General features: G+C 36.7%; 1 protein-coding gene across 10 annotated transcripts in view; it reads right to left on the bottom strand.

Moving 5' to 3' along the window:
- NF1 (neurofibromin 1) overlaps positions 1–19,651 on the bottom strand; it is a 254,089-nt gene that overhangs the window by 107,785 nt on the left and 126,653 nt on the right. For 9 of the 10 annotated variants that reach the window (XM_069602905.1, XM_069602904.1, XM_069602901.1 and 6 more), the window contains 4 exons: positions 16,437–16,598; positions 16,180–16,283; positions 6,399–6,534; positions 2,250–2,312 (listed from right to left, as the gene is read on the bottom strand). In XM_069602905.1, the coding sequence (XP_069459006.1) occupies positions 2,250–2,312; positions 6,399–6,534; positions 16,180–16,283; positions 16,437–16,598 (465 nt within the window). The remainder of the gene's footprint in view (positions 1–2,249; positions 2,313–6,398; positions 6,535–16,179; positions 16,284–16,436; positions 16,599–19,651) is intronic. The other variant, XM_069602902.1, reaches the window with a different exon arrangement.

Here is a 19,651-nt window from a genome sequence, read left to right on the forward strand (position 1 = left end):
GTCAGAACCCAGGGTATCCACACTACAAGAACACACCTTATTTCACGTGTCATATAATTATGTATCTCATCAGTGACAGTATATTTTGGGAACTAAAATCTGATAAAACAATCAATATCTATAAAAATGCTCAACAAGTTTTATGAATTAATTTATTAAAAAACTTCTTTTCCTGTCACCACTAATTAACATCAGTATAATTTTACCTCATAACATATACATATTCAAACTGGTTTTATTTTTAACCTGTAAAAATCGAATTTATATCCAAAAAACTTGCAGCATAAAAGGTCAAAGTGGAGCCAGTCTGTATGCAGAAGCCATCAGTCAAATGGCCCTTTTACTTTCCCCCTACTCATAAACGGTGAACCACAGATCACAAATAAATGTAGTCATACACTATACATCAGCTAGAGGATCACAACCCATCCATCTCTAATTATCTAAGTGAGTTAGGTTAACAACTTCAAAGGAAATCTAATTATACAGTACATGTTTGAGTTTAATAAAGAGAATTATCTATGACTACACAGCTACATAACAGAAGCCAGAACTTTCTCTCTATATTTTAAATATTCTAATCTATGGTACATAGACCCCAAAAGAAAGTTAACTTGCTTTTAAAAAGATCATTAGATTCGGTTATGCCAACAACTCCATAAACCAACATTTTAGGTTTATAATAACTACACAGTCTTCACACTTCAGAATGTGTTCTAAAATATCCACAAGGACCTCATATCACTTGTGCTGAGAAATGCATTCCAAAACTTGGTGTTACCCAGAAACATTTTTTTGAAATCTGAAAATAACACTAGTAGGAAAAAACATTTCAAGGAACATCTGTAGATAAAATCTTAATAAATAAAGCAATGTTAGGAAGGCTAGAAAACATGCTCCAGAAACAGAGAAAGCCTGAATTTTAATTTATGTAATATACTACAAAATGGCATTAGTAAACACCGAACAAGAGTGTTAGAAACAGTAAATTAATTTCAACAGTGATGGTGTATATTATGTTAAATCCACATACGCTGAGAATTAGAAGGCTGAAGCATTAGAAAGAAATGTTTTTGTTAAGCAAGATGGCCATCCAATCCAATCTATTTGCTCACAGCTGACCAAATTTACGTAACATACCCAAAAAAGAATCTCCTGAATGTATATAAAAGCATATGTTTCTAAATTTTAATTTAGTTCTGAATTTAAAACAAATTTACTGAAGGTAAAGCTCAGACGAAAATGAAAGGTGAAACCAGATGAATACTATATACTAAATTTTACCTTTTAAAGTAAACTATCTTAAAAAAATAATAAATAAATAAATAAAGTAAACTATCTATGTGACTCCTGCAGGTTTTCTTTACATCTTTCTCTAAATTCATTTGGATTATATGAATAAAGGTAATACTAAGCCTGATAAGGATCAGTCATACTGACAGATAATGGCAAATTTTAAATGAATGCATGTTAATATTTTAGACAAATTTCATCTGACAGAAGAAAATAATTATGACTACTGTAATTTTCTTCCTTTTAAATTAGGGCAAGTTTACAGAAGCAGGTAGTACATGCGTATCATGTTTGCAAATGAGGTGTTTCTCTATAAATAAAGACTCATTGCTTTTCTTTATTTCAAAAGTACTATATTCTCAGTCCCAATCGCTTATAAAGATTTTCTCTAAGGTAAAAGTGGTTTTGTTTCACCATAAGAATTTTTATAAGCTAAGAACAATTATCTAAATCCTGGCTGAGACTGTCCAGATAAAAATCTAAGTAAAAAATAAAATTTAGCTACTTTTAGTTAAGATTTAGAAAGTGACAGTTTCCTTCTATGTACTTCTAGCAATTAAGAAAAACTTTCATCTCTAGTTAAATCACTCACATTACCTGCAAACAAGAAGCAAGAATGAAGAGAGTCAGCATTTCCTAAGGCCTTGAAATTAAGTTTCTTTTGCATTCATTTATAATTTTTAAAATAACAATAATAAAATTAGACCAGGGATATCAAATGCACCAAATGCCCCCAAAATGCCTTTGGGATAAATCAAACCAAAGGAACACAGAGATGTTTCAATGTAACTTAATTCCAGGGTTAATTGAAATGAAAGCTATTTTGTGCCAGAATTAGTAGAATGATTTTACAGTGAAGGTCAAATAGGCTGAAGTGAAGATGTTCTTAACAAACAGCAAAAGATTTTTTGTTTTGCTTTGAAAGAAACAGCTAAAAAAAAGTTCTCCAAACTTACTGATTTTTTGTTTTCCTTTTTTTCTTTTACTGTAGCTTTATTCAGTAGGGAGTGGCAAGTTGCCTACAGAACAGAGATGAGCACAAACAAGTCACAGCACCAACTACATACAGCAACAAAAACAATGTTGGCTTGTACATAAAATTACACGATCAAAATGTAACACAAATGGAATCAACAAAAAATTAGAAATCAACTGAATTTTGAGGGACAAATTTTACTTCTGGATTTTAATCTTTATTATGTCTTTAAGCCAAAGCACTAAATAAATAGCAAGAAATGTGGAGACAATCATATCTACTATTTCTGGCTATAAATCGCAGAAAATTTCTCCTCAAATGAACTGAGGATATTTAATATTTACATTTCAGTTAATTCCTAGCTTTTGATGAATTTTATATAAAATCTTCATTACAAGTAGATCATACTCTAAAAATACTTCTATGTGTCTACGTAATTTTTCTTGATTTACATATATTTATATATACTTCTCTGTGTATCCTTCAATTGACTTAAAAGTTCTTTTTTCAATAGTTGATACTGAACTCATAATACTACTGATTAAAAAATAAACATTAAATGACTAAATACAATAGAAAAATAAAAGTCTCTCTCTTTTAAGAAAGATTACTCTTAAAATTTCACTTATTTTTGTTTGCAGGCTGCTTCCTGAAAAAGTTCTAACCAGAGAAGGTTAAAAGCTCTGCAACATTTGGGAAAAGAATGTTATCAGCTCAACTAGAAATAAGCATTAATATCAAAGTGAAGAAACTGCAGAGAAAATCATAGAATAAAACTGTAAGCCTGCTTAAAATTTCTCACAGATTTCACCATTTATCAGAATGTCTCAAACAAAAAACCATCACCAAAAGCCTCTCAAATCCAGAGACATATTGGTTTCAACTCTCGGAGTCATTTCTAGGCCAAGGAGCTCTATTAAAATTAAAAGATGGACACATACACACAGCTATATTTGAAATGGATTACCAACAAGGACCTACTATACAGCACAGGGAACTCTGCTCAATGTTCTGTAGCAGCCTGGATGGAAGGGGAGTTTAGGGGAGATGGATACATGTATACGTGTGGCTGAGTCCCCTCACTGTTCACCAGAAACCATCATAACATTGTTAATCGTTGCTAACAATAATTGTTTTCTCTCTCCCAATAAAAAATTAAAAGTTAAAAAAAATTACTTTTAAAATATTTTGAAAACAAATTAGAATTCTTCAATCTACCATACAAGGCATTTTATTCCAGGATTTCTATGATTCAACATTGTAACTTGAGATTTAAAGTTAGTTTGATTTGTACATCCATCCATCCATTCACTCATCCAAGTAGTTACTGTGCACCTAATTGCTAGATACCCATTCTAAGCACTGGAAGACAGCAAACAAGAAGACATAGTCCTTATCTCAAAGAGCTTTGATTCAAACTTTAGACTAAAAGCACGAGTAACCCAATTTATCACAAAAATGCAGTTCTGTATACTTTTTGTTTTCAATCATGGTATACAACTAGCAATTATAGCCTTAAAATTTTTCTGTAAACTACTGTTTGGAGAAGTAGATTTGCCAGGAAAAGATGACATTTGTTTAGAATTATATTTAGCTCTTTCTCAGAATTCTCTCACCACAACTTAGGAAAATATCCACTCTGGGAATACTTTCTCATTATTCCAAAACTATCAGGATGAACGTGGAAATAAACACATGAAAAAATGTCTCAGTTATAAATCTAACACATGGCCATTCCGATATAACCTTAACCCAGACCGCTAAGTAAGGAGGCATATAAAATGAAAGAGCTAGGTAAAGCATGATTTTAAAAAGGTTTAACAGTCAAAAATACTAACTCCAGTAAAAAGACCTAAAGCTCAGAGAAATTTATTAGCTAGCAATGTACTCACATAGCTTTCAAATTTTCCCTAGCAGGTCCCAAAGCAGGAGACATATTTACTAGAGGGAAAAAAAAACAATGGACTACTATCCCTCCCAACAGAACATAAAAGTACAAAGGTACCATTATGTTACTGCCAAAATCAAAAGGGCAAAGAAAAGCCAGAAGATGGAAGATGAATAAAAATAAAAGAGCAAACTAAGGGGAAAAACTACATTTGCAAGGAGACTCAATGAAAGAATATCTTGAGATCTAAGTTTATTTTTCTTTTTTAATTAGCAAATGTAAAATTTCCCATTATCAGTCACTTATTAAAAAACAAACCCTTATTTATAAATAACATAGCACATCTATCCTCTATAGTACTGTACATTCCAATAATAAGTTTATCCAACAATTCCAAAAACTGCACTAACATTTAAATAATATTCTTAAGAAGAATAATTGTATGTGAAATTTTAATATAATGATTCAGGTCTGTTGTAATATGGGATACTGTATTATGGAATGTTTTAAAAAGCACAACACATAGTGGTTAATAAGCCACCAATTATCACCTGGCTTTATTTTCTGCATTATTTTTACTACCTCCTTCCCTTCCTAACTATGAAAGTTGGCAAGAATCTTGTTTACTTGGGTGGGAGGAACTGGGTAATTTATTCCTTCATTAAATATTTCCTAAGTACTTACTAAGTGCCAAGCACTTAGTTCTTTTTTCCTTTTCCAAGGCTGCTAATGATATAAAATTTTTTTCTTAGGGAGACAACTACATGAAGAATTTCTATGAAAATCTACTAGACCATATATGTAACCAGGTAGTCAATACTCTTTTAATTGTAGTCAATCACTTTTAACCAACTAAAGTCAAAGCCCCTGCCACTTTAGAAATTCATTTGCTCTCTGAAAAGTTATTATTAGGCCAACCAAGAAGTTGGTCCAGACTATTTTTAACATGTGTTTACCATTTCTAGTCTGCCTAGTTTTATCAACAGAAGAAGGACTGAACCGGACTTAAAGAGAAACCTGAATAATGCCCAAACTTAAGATGTTATTTACTAAATTAGATTTCATACTATAAACTACCTTCTGGTTTCAGATTTAACTACCTGCAAAATTCATATGGGGCTCTCCTAAGCTCCCTCAAGCTATTCTGAAAAAGGCAGGAAAAGTCATGATGAATTAAGAGAGTTTTAACACTAAGTATGCTTTTCATCATCTATGAATATGATGAAACATTTTTTTATAGATACAGCAGATACATCTTTATAAATAGCAATGAGGGGGGAAATTCACACAGAGCAGCCTGAAACAGCTTTTTAAAAGGATGATTTCACTGATCTTGCTAATGTCTCCAAGCAACTGAAGCCCTGTGCTAAAAACAAATGGCTGGGGATAACTCTGCAAAGAAAAAGACACAAAAGGTATGGGTTTTGGTAAATGCATAAATTCTTTATCCTACACCTGGCCTTATCCCAAACTCCAGATCCACTAATGTTTCTTCCAGAATCAGTTTTAACAGGCTAATGTGGATTTGCACTAATCTTCCTTGGAGTGATTAAACCATTTCTGAAGCTGCATATGCCAATCAAAAATATTGTGGAAGCCATAATAGAACACAGGTGTAATTTCCTCAGCAAGTAGGGGATGACTGTGAACATCTGAACTCAGAAGCATTGCCTGCAGTTCTAGGGCTGAAAGTCTAATAACTGGATGTGAATGATGATGCAATGTAAGTAGCATTCTATATAAAATAAACATCAGCTTGTCCTGGGGAAACCTGACACAAACCCAATAGTTTAATTTAGGAGAAGAAATTAATTAAAGAAATTAATTTAAGAGAAGAAATCAAAATCAGAGATTAAGCATTTCACAAAACAAAAAGCGAGGAAAAGACTGACCTCATAGGTGAAAGACCCCATGAATAATTCAGGTTAAAGATAAAATCAGCAACAAAAACTGTGTAACATATCTAACTTGAATCACATCTACTATACCCAGTAGATTGGTGCATTTTAAACTTGTTCTCAATGCAAGGAAAATGTATTATTTTTAAAGTACCCCATTAAACTACTTTGTATTTTTAAAGCCAATTTAAACAGTTCTTAATGTAGTATTCATCCAAACTGATTCAGTATTATCAATCACCCACTATCAGCAGCTGGTTTAGCAGCTAAACCCCTCTTTGGTAAAGCATTCTTTTAAATGTAGCTATGGACTAATAATGATAATCTCTAACCTTAAGCATACCTGGTACAAACAGTGGCACACACTTCGTAGCTGAGGGGGAAATTCAGAGGAGGAACTGATGATGGCATGGAAGAACTTTTCAGTCATTTGAAGGAGGTTTCGCTGGTTTTCCTCAAGGCTCTCTGACTGTTCTAACCTACCAAAAGAAAAAAAAAAAAGCAAAACCAGTTAAAAGCAAACAAACTAACAGACATATTCTTTAAAAGAGACTCCTTAAAGAGATATTCAGCTAAATGCAATGTTGAGACTTTTCTGGAATCCTGATTTCAACAAACCAATTATTTAAAAAAAAAGAAAAAGGCAATTTTGAGAACTGTGTATAAAAACTCTTGTTGTTGTTTAGCCACTAAGTTATGTCCTAGTCTTTGCAACTCCATGGACTGTAGCCTGTCAGACTCCTCTAAGAGATTTTTCAGCAAGAATACCAGAGTGGATTGCCATTTCCTCTTTCAGGGGATCTTCCCCACCAACGGATCAAACCCATGTCTCTTGCATCTCCTGCATTTGCGTGGATTCTTTACCACTGTGTCACTGGGGAAGCCCAATTATCCTCCTATATCTTAACAAATTTAAGACAGGATTTTTTTTTTTAAATACAGGATTTTTAATAAAAAAATTTTTTTTTGTCCATCTAGTAGACTGTGAAGAAGGCTGAGCACCGAAGAATTGATGCTTTTGAACTGTGGTGTTGGAGAAGACTCTTGAGAGTCCCTTGGACTGCAAGGAGATCCAACCAGTCCATTCTGAAGGAGATCAGCCCTGGGATTTCTTTGGAAGGAATGATGCTAAAGCTGAAACTCCAGTACTTTGGCCACCTCATGCAAAGACTTGACTCACTGGAAAACTCTGATGCTGGGAGCGATTGGGGGCAGGAGGAGAAGGGGTCAACAGAGGATGAGATGGCTGAATGGCATCACGGACTCGATGGACGTGAGTCTGAGTGAACTCCAGGAGCTGGTGATAGACAGGGAGGCCTGGCGTGCTGCGATTCATGGGGTCGCAAAAAGTCGGACACGACTGAGCGACTGAACTGAACTGAACTGAACTGAGGAAAGGGCATCTCACATTTTAAACTTTTATTTTCCATGATTTCAATAAAGCTGACATGCTTTCAATATTTTGGGACCATTCAGGCCCTATTTTGAACCTCCTTTCCTATCAAGCCTGATATCTCTAACTTCTAGGTATTTCTCCTGTCTGTACCTAAAACTTAGTTTGCTCCAAATTAGCTGATTTTTTCCTCATACTTAAACGTCTTATTCTGTGTTCCCCATGTTGTCAATGGTACAATTACTGCTTCAATCAGGTCGTTCAGGAACTGCTGATGTCGTTACTGTCTACAGTAGTCCATTACTCCCCACAACCAATTAGTGTTGCTAATTCTTCTGTAAGACTATTTTTTAAGGTAATTTATTTATTTATTATTATTTATTTACGGAAATTTATTTAGAAAAGGCAGAGGAACCAGAGATCAAATTGCTAACATCTGCTGGATCATCAAAAAAGCAAGAGAGTTCCAGAAAAACATCTATTTCTGCTTTATTGACTATGCCAAAGCCTTTGACTGTGTGGATCACAATAAACTGTGGAAAATTCTGACAGAGATGGGAATACCAGACCACCTGACCTGCCTCTTGAGAAACCTGGAAGTCAGGAAGCAACAGTTAGAACTGGACATGGAACAACAGGCTGGTTCCAAATAGGAAAAGGAGTACGTCAAGGCTGTATATTGTCACCCTGCTTATTTAACTTATATACAGAGTACATCATGAGAAACACTGGGCTGGAAGCACAAGCTGGAATCAAGATTGCCAGGAGGAATATCAATAACCTCAGATATGCAGACGACACCACCCTTATGGCAGGAAGCGAAGAAGAACTAAAGAGCCTCTTGATGAAAGTGAAACAGGAGAGCTGGCTTAAAACTCAACATTCAGAAAACTAAGATCATGGCATCCAGTCCCATCACTTCATGGCAAATAGATGGGGAAACAGTGGAAACAGTGACAGACTTTAGCTTTTTAGGCTCCAAAATCACTGCAGATGTTGACTGTAGCCATGAAATTAAAAGACACTTACTCCTTGGAAGGAAAGTTATGACCAACCTAGACAGCATATTAAAAAACAGAGACTTTACTTTGCCGACTAAGGTCCATCTAGTCAAAGCTATGGTTTTTCCAGTAGTCACATATGTACGTGAAGAGTTGGACTGTAAAGAAACCTGAGCACTGAAGAATTGATGCTTTTGAACTGGTACAGGAGAGGACTCTTGAGAGTCCCTTGGACTGCAAGGAGATCCAACCAGTCCATCCTAAAGGAAATCAGTCCTGAATAGTCATTGGAAGGGCTGATGCTGAAGCTAAAACTCCAATACTTTGGCCACCTGGTGCAAAGAACTGACTCATTTGAAAAGACCCTGATGCTGGGAAAGATTGAAGGCAGGAGGAGAAGAGGACAACAGAGGATGAGATGGTTGGATGGTATCACCGACTCAATGGACATGAGTCTGAGTAAACTCTGGGAGTTGGTGATGGACAGTGAGGCCTGGCGTGCTGCCATCCATGGGGTCGCAAAGAATCGGACACAACTGAGCGACTCAATTTATTTCTTTGGCCACCCCATGCAGCATGTGAGATCTTAGTTCCCTCACCCCAAACTTATGCTCCCTACAGTGGAAGCATGGAGTAACCACTGCACTGCCAGGAAAGGCCCTCTTTGTACGATTCTAAAGTCTTGGTTCTATGATTAAAGGCAGATGTTCAGAAAGCAGACTTACTAGGTTTAAATTTCAGCTCTACCACTTATTGACCTTGATCAAGGTATTTCATCTCTCTGAGGCTCAATTTTTTTCATCAATTATAATGCCTATTTTTCATGATAGCTCAGTTAGCAAAGAAACCACCTGCAATGCAGGAGACCCCAGTTAGATTCCTGGGTTGGGAAGATCCGTTGGAGAAGGGATAGGCTACCCACTGCAGTATTCTTGGGCTTCCTTGGTGGCTCAGCTGGTAAAGAATCCACCTGTGATGCAAGAGACCTGGGTTCCACCCCTGGGTTTGGAAGATCTGGAGAAGGCAAAGGCTACCCACCCTAGTATTCTGGCCTGGAGAATTCCACAGACTCTATAGTCCATGGGGTCGCAAACAGTCGGACACAACTGAGCAACTTTCACTTGCCCTGAAGGAGGGCATGGCAACCTACTCCAGTATTCTTGCCTGGAGAATCCCCATGAACAGATGAGCCTGGCGGGCTATGGTCCATGGCATCGCAGAGCCGGACACAACTGAGCAACTAAGCACAGCACCACAAAAGAGTAAATTATACTCCATGGCTGTCAAGTCCACAAACCTTTACTGGAGCTGCCCAACTGGTATAATTTGAACTCTTCAAAACACATTCCCTATGAAAGTCAGTACTTAACTACTTGTTATATGCCTTATCTCCCCTACAAAACTGTAAGCTCCTTGAAGGATGTATTCATCTTTGTCCTCTTAAAAACTAGCAAGGTACCTTACCAAAATAATCATTGAGTAAATATTCGTTGTCAATCTCTTAACTAGTAATGTCCTATTTCTATACTAGTTTACGTATTACATAAAAGTTTGGGAGACTGAAATCACCACCCCAGATTCCCTGCAGCTCACTATGTAATGCAGCATATGGATACAGTAAGAGTTTAGAAATGAATGTAGACTATGGGCAGGAAAGATTTCGTGGGCTGGGTGAGTTCTAAAGGAGGGAGAGAATTTGCACAGGCAAAAAGAAGGGCAGTTCAGAAAGTGGAAGGCAGGGCAAGCACTCAATTCAATCCAATAAATATTTACCACACATCTACTATTTGCCATCTTAAGGCCACATGGTGAGGATTCAACAGTAATTGGCCTTTGAGTTTCTCAAAGAGGGGAAAGACAAGTACACACCAAGTAACAAGTACAATTATTCGACAATATAAAAGACAAAAATAGCAAACCAGAGAGAGACATGATTAATTCACATGGCAAACGTTGCAGAGAAGCCAGAGGCAGAAAATGAATTTGGGATACATGATAACTAAAAAGAGATATGCGGATTTGTATGCAGGGAGATCACTTAAGAAGCTACAACAGTAAGTCGAATCTGAAATATGGAAGGTATAGGAGCTTTGTAGTATGAAAGAAAAAATTCACAATTTATTAATAGGGCCAGAAGAGAGTCTTAGAAACCTTGACATTCTTGTCTAGTCTTTGTGGGAACTTTTTCTTAATTAAAAAAAAAGCATACCAGCAGCAGGTATGCTTCAGACTCTTTCAAATGTCCCTCTAAAAGATCTAAGCCCTCCTGCTTCTCACATGCCAATGATAACTCACTGGCTATTCCATTAATTCTGATCTATAATGAAGCTTCATATCTAATTATTTAAGTGCTCGTGTGTGTAAAAAATTTTCCCTCCGATTTTCAAACAATCAGGTTTTATTTATCCTATTGGTTTCCTGTTTTTAATTTCATTGATTTCTAACCTAATTTTTATTTCTTTCCTTCTGTTCAGTTAGGTTTATACTGAACTTTCTCTAGTTTTTTAAAGTGAAAGTTTAGGCCATTCATTTTAGGTCCTCCTTTTCTAATATATGCATTTAATGCTCTAAATACTACATTTCACTACCTTCCACACATTCTGATAAGATGTACTTTAAGTTTTTCTTTTTCTTTGCATTTCAGTTTTCAAAATTTCTACTGACATATCTTTAAGTTCACTAATTTTGTACAGGAGACAGGAATCAAGACCATCCCCAAGAAAAAGAATTGCAAAAAAGCAAAATGGCTGTCTGAAGAGGCCTAACAAATAGCTGTGAAAAAAAGAGAAGTGAAAAGCAAAGGAGAAAAGGAAAGACATAAGCATCTGAATGCAGAATTCCAAAGAACAGCAAGGAGAGATAAGAAAGCCTTCCTCAGCGATCAATGAAAAGAAATAGAGGAAAACAACAGAATGGGAAAGACTAGAGATCTCTTCAAGAAAATTAGAGATACCAAGGGAACATTTCATGCAAAGATGGGCACAATAAAGGACAGAAATGGTATGGACCTAAAAGAAGCAGAAGATATTAAGAAGAGGTGGCAAGAATACACAGAAGAACTGTACAAAAAAGATCTTCACGACCCAGATAATCACGATGGTATGATCACTCACCTAGAGCCAGATATCCTGGAATGTGAAGTCAAGCGGGCCTTAGGAAGCATCACTATGAACAAAGCTAGTGGAGGTGATGGAATACCAGTTGAGCTATTTCAAATCCTGAAAGATGATGCTGTGAAAGTGCTACAAATTTGGAAAACTCAGCAGAGGCCACAGGACTGGAAAAGGTCAGTTTTCATTCCAATCCCAAAGAATGCTCAAACTACCACACAACTGCACTCATCTCACACGCTAGTAAAGTAATGCGCAAAATTCTCCAAGCCAGGTTTCAGTAATATGTGAACCATAAACCTCCAGATGTTCAAGCTGGTTTTAGAAAAGGCAGAGGAACCAGAGATCAAATTGCTAACATCTGCTGGATCATTGAAAAAGCAAGAGAGTTCCAGAGAAACATCTACTTCTGCTTTATTAACTATGCCAAAGCCTTTGACTGTGGATCACAATAAACTGTGGAAAATTCTGACAGAGATGGGAATACCAGACCACCTGACCTGCCTCTTGAGAAACCTGTATACAGGTCAAGAAGCAACAGTTAGAATTGGACATGGAACAACAGACTGGTTCCAAATAGGGAAAGGAGTACGTCAAGGCTGTATACTGTCATTCTGCTTATTTAACTTACATGGGGAGTACATCAAGAGAAACGCTGGGCTGGAAGAAGCACAAGCTGGCAACAAGATTGCCGGGAGAAATATCAATAACCTCAGATATGCAGATGACACCACACTTATGGCAGAAAGTGAAGAGGAACTAAAAAGCCTCTTGATGAAAATGAAGGAAGAGAGTGAAAAAGTTGGCTTAAAACTCAACATTCAGAAAACTAAGATCATGGCATCTGGCCCCATAACTTCATGGGAAATAGCTGGGGAAACAGTGGCTGACTTTATTTTTTTGGGTTCCAAAATCACTGCAGATGATGATTGCAGCCATGAAATTAAAAGACGCTTACTCCTTGGAAGGAAAGCTATGACCAACCTAGATAGCATATTCAAAAGCAGAGACATGACTTTGCCAACAAAGGTCCATCTAGTCAAGGCTATGGTTTTTCCAGTGGTCATGTATGGATGTAAGAGTTGGACTATAAAGAAAGCTGAGCGCTGAAGAATCGATGTTTCTGAACTGTGGTGTTGGAGAAGACTCTTGAGAGTCCCTTCGACTGCAAGGAGATCCAACCAGTCCATCCTAAAGGAGATCAGTCCTGGGTGTTCATTGGTAGGACTGATGTTGAAGCTGGAACTCCAATACTGTGGCCACCTGATGCGAAGATCTGACTCATTTGAAAAGACCCTGATGCTGGGAAAGGTTGAGGGCAGGAAGAGAAGGGGATGATAGAGGAGGAGATGGTTGGATGGCATCACCGACTCAATGGACATGGGTTTGGATGAACTCTGGGAATTGGTGATGGACAGGGAGGCCTGGTGTGCTGTGGTTCATGGGGTCGCAAAGAGTTGGACACGACTGAGTGACTGAACTGAACTGAATTCTTTTCTCAGTTGTGTTCAATCTACTGATAAAGCCCATCTGAAGGCATTTTTCCTTTCTATTATAATGTTCTTGATTTCCAGCATTTCCTTTGACTCTTTTTTAGAGTTTCCATCTCTCTATTTAAATCACCTATCTGTTCTTGCATGTTGTCCACTTTTTTCTGTTAGAGCCCTTAACATATTATTTATAGTTATTCTAAATTCCTGATCTGGTAATTCCAAAATCTGTTACATCTGAATCTAGTTCTTATGCTTGCTTTGTCTCTACAGATTATGATTTTTATTGCTTTTTAGTATGCTTTGTAATTTTTTGTTAAAAGATCCAAGCCATAATGGGTAGCAGGAACAGAGATAAAGAGGTCTTTAGCGGAAGATTCTATGTTCATCTGGCTAGGACTTGGCTTGTGTTTTATGTTTCATGTTTGCTGTAGGTGTTGATTTCCTCCAGTGTCCTTATTTTTTATCTACCGAATTGTCTGGGTTTCCGTAGGAATTTCTTCTTAGAGTGTCTGTTTGCAGCTCTCTATTGTAACCCAGTATTAATACTTTGGAGTCCTACTGATGTAGTAGTGAGCTCCTAGGGAGGGGAAGCAGTCTACAATCTTATGTTTATATCTCCATTATTTTCTTGGGCCAGAGTCCCTGGGCTGTGACCTTCAGAAGCATTTCTTAGCTATTTTTCTCCTCTTATGTGACTCAAGAAGGCTAGAGGAAGCTGGAGTTGGGTAGCTGCCCATCCTATAGGTCAGATTAGGCTCTCGTAGTTTCCCTCGAAGGCAGGCCTCTGTAGGAGAGAACAGAACACTATGGGCATATTCCAAAATGGTTACTTTTCCCCCTTCCCTGCCCAGAGCACAAAGGAACTTTTCTCCAATCTTCAGCATAAGAATCTGGAAGAGTTTCTAGAGATCAAACTCACAAAGTGTGGGTGCCTCAGACAGAGGGCGCCCTAGAGTTTCTGAAACTAACCCATAGTCAACCTCAAGTAATTTGTCAATTACAGTCTAAGCATTCCTACCAGTTACTGACTCCAGCAGTAGTTTCCCCCTGTAAAATGGGATTTTCTGAATTTGGCTGTCACTCTAGTGTTTTCCCTTTATTGCCCTTCAATTCTCTGATGAATCTAAGATGATTTGCTGATTTTCTGTTTTCAACTTTTTCCTGTTGTGAACATAGGAGTGTCAACTTCTAAGCTCTCCACATGTCAGAAAAACATCAGTTTGATTTTAAGTAACCTGAATATAGCAAGTTTGTAATCTAGTTCTCTTCTCTGTACTGAAGCATTTACCTAGTACAGGAGATTTCTTTCAGGCATTTAGTTCACTCTCTAAGTAATTTTTTACCCTTTAGAAAGTAAAATTGCTTAAAGGTAACAAAATACAAGATGACATTAAAAGAACATTGCTTTGAAGTTTTAAACTACAACTACTGAAGTATTTCAACAACAACTGGTTAATTTAGGTGCCAGAGCTGATTAGTTACTACAGTTGACACTTCAGCAGAGGCAAAGCCCGAAACACCAACTGATACAAAGTGGCCAAATAAAACTATTTAGGAAGAGAAACCATCATGAAGCTCTGAACCTGAAAATAAAAAATAAAACAATTTTTAGGGTCCTAACTGAAAGACAAGCGATGTGGCTTAGAGAAAGCAAGCATAACATAACAGTCTAGCATTTCATTCAACAAATGTTTATGAAATATCAACTGTAAGCTAGATATGTTAAATACTCATAGAAAGACATGAAGACATGAAATGTAAAAGAGCCAACAGTCCAGGGGAAGATAAATTCATAAACACATTATCACAACTCAATGTTACAATGATGGTGCAGAACATGAAAGAGATATAGCTTCTCTGTTCACATGTAGTCTGTGTATATGGGTGGCATTTGGGGACAGGCAGAAAGCTTCACGGAGATGGTGGTTTTTAAAACGCACCTTGCATTACCCCTTGGCCTCTTTCCCTTCTCCCAAGTCACTCCTCATTATAGGAGGAATGGTGAGATGGATTAAAAAAAAAAAAAGAGTCAACTATGCTCAGTTCAGTGCCATCCACTCCATTCTAATTTTGTCTGCCTACAGAAAAGATATGTTCTGGTCTTCTCTCCACTTACGATAAAAAGCTTGCCAGCCTCTGTGATGCATGCCTGTAGTTACCCAGCTGTGCAAGGGATGGGGAAGATTCTAATTCAAGGTGAAGTACTAGCAAGCCTATATGTATCTTGTGTGTACAAGATCTTAAGTCCCACTTTTTAATCATTTTTATCAGAAATAAAGGAAAGAGCTGATTGCTGGGTGCTGCCCTCCCGCCTTTTCTCTCCCTCTGCCCTTCTGTTTTTGAACTTAGGTGGGGAAAAGGGAATATTACTTATTAGGCAACTCTAATCCCAGTGAGCCCCACGTGTCAAGTCACTTTAAAAATGTGTAACGCGCATATTTCACTGGAGTTAAAGAACAGAGATGACAAGAAAGAATGACAAGCAGTGATACAGATTATAGTCAGATGACTGTGTTTTTTCTTGGGAGTCAGTTGGGAACAACTGATGGTTTCTGAGAAAAAAGTGACCAAAAAAATTTAGGTTTCAGAATAGTTCCTATAGCAAATGACCTGCCAAAAAAAAAAACAACCAACAATGCTAGGATAATAATTAGAAAGTTATTACAAAAGTCAATGGAATTAATATGATAATTAATATGATATTGGCTAAATAATGATATTGCCCAACCAAACAAATATTACACAGCAGTTAAAAAGATTAAGATTCATAATCTTTCTACACTGACAATGATGTTAATAAGACATAAGGTTATGTTAAAAAAAAGTTGCAAAACCATATATATAATGTTACATTTATATTAAGTGCTCACATTATAATATAGTTTCTACAACTAGAAATACATACATGTAAATACACTATAAAAAGGACAGAACAGCCTAACTAGTAACAGTGCTGTCTCTAGAGGTGATAGCCAAAGATACCTTAAATGTTATTAGTGCTTTTCTTTAAGAAAAATGTGTTTGTGCGTAACTTTTAAAGAATCAAGGGGAGAAATTATGAGGGCTTTGCCTCAGGTGGCAGTAATGAAAAAAATGGAGAGCTGTTACGAATGAGAGGATGACAAACCTGGTAGGATCCACCTCAAAGCTAACATGCTGCCAATCAGAGGAGGTGATCACAATCCGTAATAAAGGATCCAGGAGTTTCTGCAGGTAGGTAGCACCATATACCTAAAGAAATACACAGGGAGGAATTTACTATGCCTGCTTCAAACATTTTGCATTAAAAAAGACATTCTGCTCTGTATATTCTGTACATAATCACTGTCTGGCATACCTCTGCATTCCCCTCGCCCCCCTCAAAAAAGATAAACGGATAGAAACCTTGAAACAGAAGGTCATTATTTTACTGGCCAAGCTGTTGCCTCGGAAAAGAGTCTGCATAGAGTCTGCCAATTCTACTTCCTTAGAAAACATGTTCCAGAGCAGTTGGTAGAGTAAATGCCGAGAGTCAAACAGAGTCACTAGAACGCGAGCAAGTTCATCCTGACAACAAAGTAAGATTGTGTTAGTGTAAACAGTTCAGTTTTTCCTTAAGCAGGAAACTGAAAGGCAAATTCAAAGCTGATAACCACCTGTTGAACTGAGGTATACGGTGACTGATTAACTCTTCCCCTGGGATTTATCCATGCACATTTGTCTATGATAAATGACTACTTCTGTACACCTACAGTAGCTATTAATTCTAAGAATTAAATGATAAGAAGCTAAGAGAGGCCAAAGGTTTACCACCAGACAGAAAAAATCCAGAATTCAGCTCAGATTCTATCACATAATGAAGGAAAAGTAGAAATAGAAGATGATGACAGAGAATTTGATATGAAGAGATCACTTTCCTAGAAAATCAATGACAGTGAATAAGACTGTGGTGATCACGGAGCTCTACTCTTTTCTCCTATGGTCAGGGAAACTCAGCGAACATTTATCATGGGTTAGGAAAGAAACAACAAAAATGGAGAAACTACAGGATTTACAGAAAGACAGGAAAAAGACCTAAGCAGTGCATTCAGAACCAGGAGATTAGCCAAATGTATATACCAAGTGGGGATGCATAACTAATTCCCATCTAGTACCTAAATGATAACCCTCAAAATTCCCCACAGTAAATAATTTTTTGCACACATAAGAAAAATGAATTGATTGCAAATCATTGTTTAACCACAAAAGTTGGGAAGAGATTTACAGAGAATGAGGTAGCCAGAATAAGATGGCCTAACAACAAAGTCAGGATCATGGCCTGTAGCTCCTCTAATTCTTGTCTGGTCTCAGGATTACTATCATCTGTTATTTAAGTAAAGGAAAAAAATGTAACACTCTTAACCACAGATAATTGGAAGCCAAATAAGACCCAGTATTCTGCTATACTTCCCATGGTTACATAATACATAATTGACTAGATTCCATTTTAAAGCCAAGAATAATTATCAGAGATGATTTAGTTACAAAATAGAACTATTTTTAGACTGCTGTGCTAAATGTTTTTTCCATTCTAATCCCTCCCCCGTAAAATTCTAAAAACCTTTAAGCATCAGAATTTAAATTTACAAAACAGACTTAAAATTTTTTGAAGTTATCTTTTTATTTGTTCTCCTTTAGATATAGCTCTAATAGATCTGACTTAATATAAAAGTCCTCTTTTTAAAAAAGTCCACTTAACGTAAAACACATAAACAACCAATGAGAATCTAAAAAATACATATATAAAACATGTAAGAAACTATTTACTGAAAAACAAAGTGATTAAAGCTTCTTGGACTTTGATTCTTTTTTATTGAAAAAATTACTGAGAATTTTTAGTACTAATTATAGGTAGGTGCTAAAAGGTTTTAGAATAGCCATTTTCAAAATAAATGGAGATTTGTGAACGAACGTTGTTAGCCTTCAAGAATATTTCAATACCTTCCTTTTTCTAACACCCTACAAGTAAGATTCCATCTTTATTCATTAAACAATCGCTTACTAAGTCATGGTTATATGTCAGGCTCGACTCCAAGACCCAGAACTATTGCAGTGAACAACACAGACAAGGGCTCGGCTCTCATGTACTTCATGTTGCGGTGGAATGAGAACAAGCAATCAAATAAAATAATTTCAAGCAGTAAATAAATGCTGCAAAGGAAATATAACAAGCAATTGAATAAAATGACTGTGGGTGTGGTTTTGATTGGATGACCAGAAAAAACCTCAGTAGAAAGTGAAATGTGACCTGAAACTTGAAGAACAAAAGGCCAGGGAATAAGCACTGTAGGCAGTTGCACCAGCAGCAAGGGTGCTCAAGGGCAGAAAAAAGCTTAATCTATTTGATGGCCAGTGGGGCTCAAGTTTGGTGAGCCAGAAGGAAAACGGCCTAAGATGACGTGAGAGAAGAGGCAGGGCCCAGGCTGGATGGAGCCTTGTAGATCAAGGCTCTGAGTTTCACTTTAAGTATGAGGAGTAAGATCCTATAGCTTTTAAGCAGAAACATATTTACAGGCAACAACAGGTTACCTTATTATACAAAATTTGCTAAGCTGAAGTCACTTTTGGTACAGTATAAACTAAACAGCTTTTTAACATGAAAAGGGACAACCCTTCTCAAGTATGTAACTGAAGTGAAAGTGAAAGTGAAACTAACACTTTCATGTCCATCTCTCTGCAACCCCATGGACTGTGGCCTGTGAGGCTCCTCTGTACATGGAATTCTCCACGCAATACTGGAGTAGGTAGCCATTCCCTTCTCCAGGAGATCTTCCCATCCAAGAGATCAAAGCCGGGTGTCCTGCACTGCAGGCAGATTCTTTACCATCTGAGCCACCAGGGAAGCCCAAAATCAACAATGTTTAGTATGTCTGTTAGCAAAAATGATATGGTTTTAGAAAAATTTTTTATTAAGAGATGCCAAATAGCCATATTATGTCTTTTGCAAAGTTATAATTTCAAATGCAAATAAGAGTGCTGAAGTTTTAAAAAATTGTGTAACACTTCAAAAAAACGAAAGAGTTCTGACCTAGAGGTAGTAAGCAGGCACAAGCCTTGAATTCTAGTTCTAGCATTACTAACAACTGAATATGAGATTTAATTCTAATTATCTCATTTACCAAATGCAGACACCAGACAAGATCAGTGATTTTAATTTTATTTCGATGAGCGTTCAGACAGAATTTTTCAGTGGGTCAGGTAAGGAGTTTCACTTTTACCTTAAATATGAGAAGTTAAGATCTTCATAATTAAGAAATCTTGTGAGGGCTAAAAGAGCCGATCACTTTCCACAGCTGAAAATCGCTCAAGCAATATCTGAAGCTTTTCTAGCTCTAAAAGTTTTAGCAATTAATTCAATTCACGGATACACATTAATATATATAAAACAGATAAACAACAAAGACCTACTGTATAGCACCACGAACTATACCTAGTATCTTGTAATAACCTATAATAGAAAGGAATCTGAAAAAGATGTATTAATTATATATACATATATACACACACACACACACATACATATACATATGACTCAATCATTTTCCTGTATACCCAAAACATTATAAATTAACTATACTTCA

This window comes from Ovis canadensis, chromosome 11 (genome assembly GCF_042477335.2).
Source record: "Ovis canadensis isolate MfBH-ARS-UI-01 breed Bighorn chromosome 11, ARS-UI_OviCan_v2, whole genome shotgun sequence".
Classification (NCBI taxonomy): Eukaryota; Metazoa; Chordata; class Mammalia; order Artiodactyla; family Bovidae; genus Ovis; species Ovis canadensis.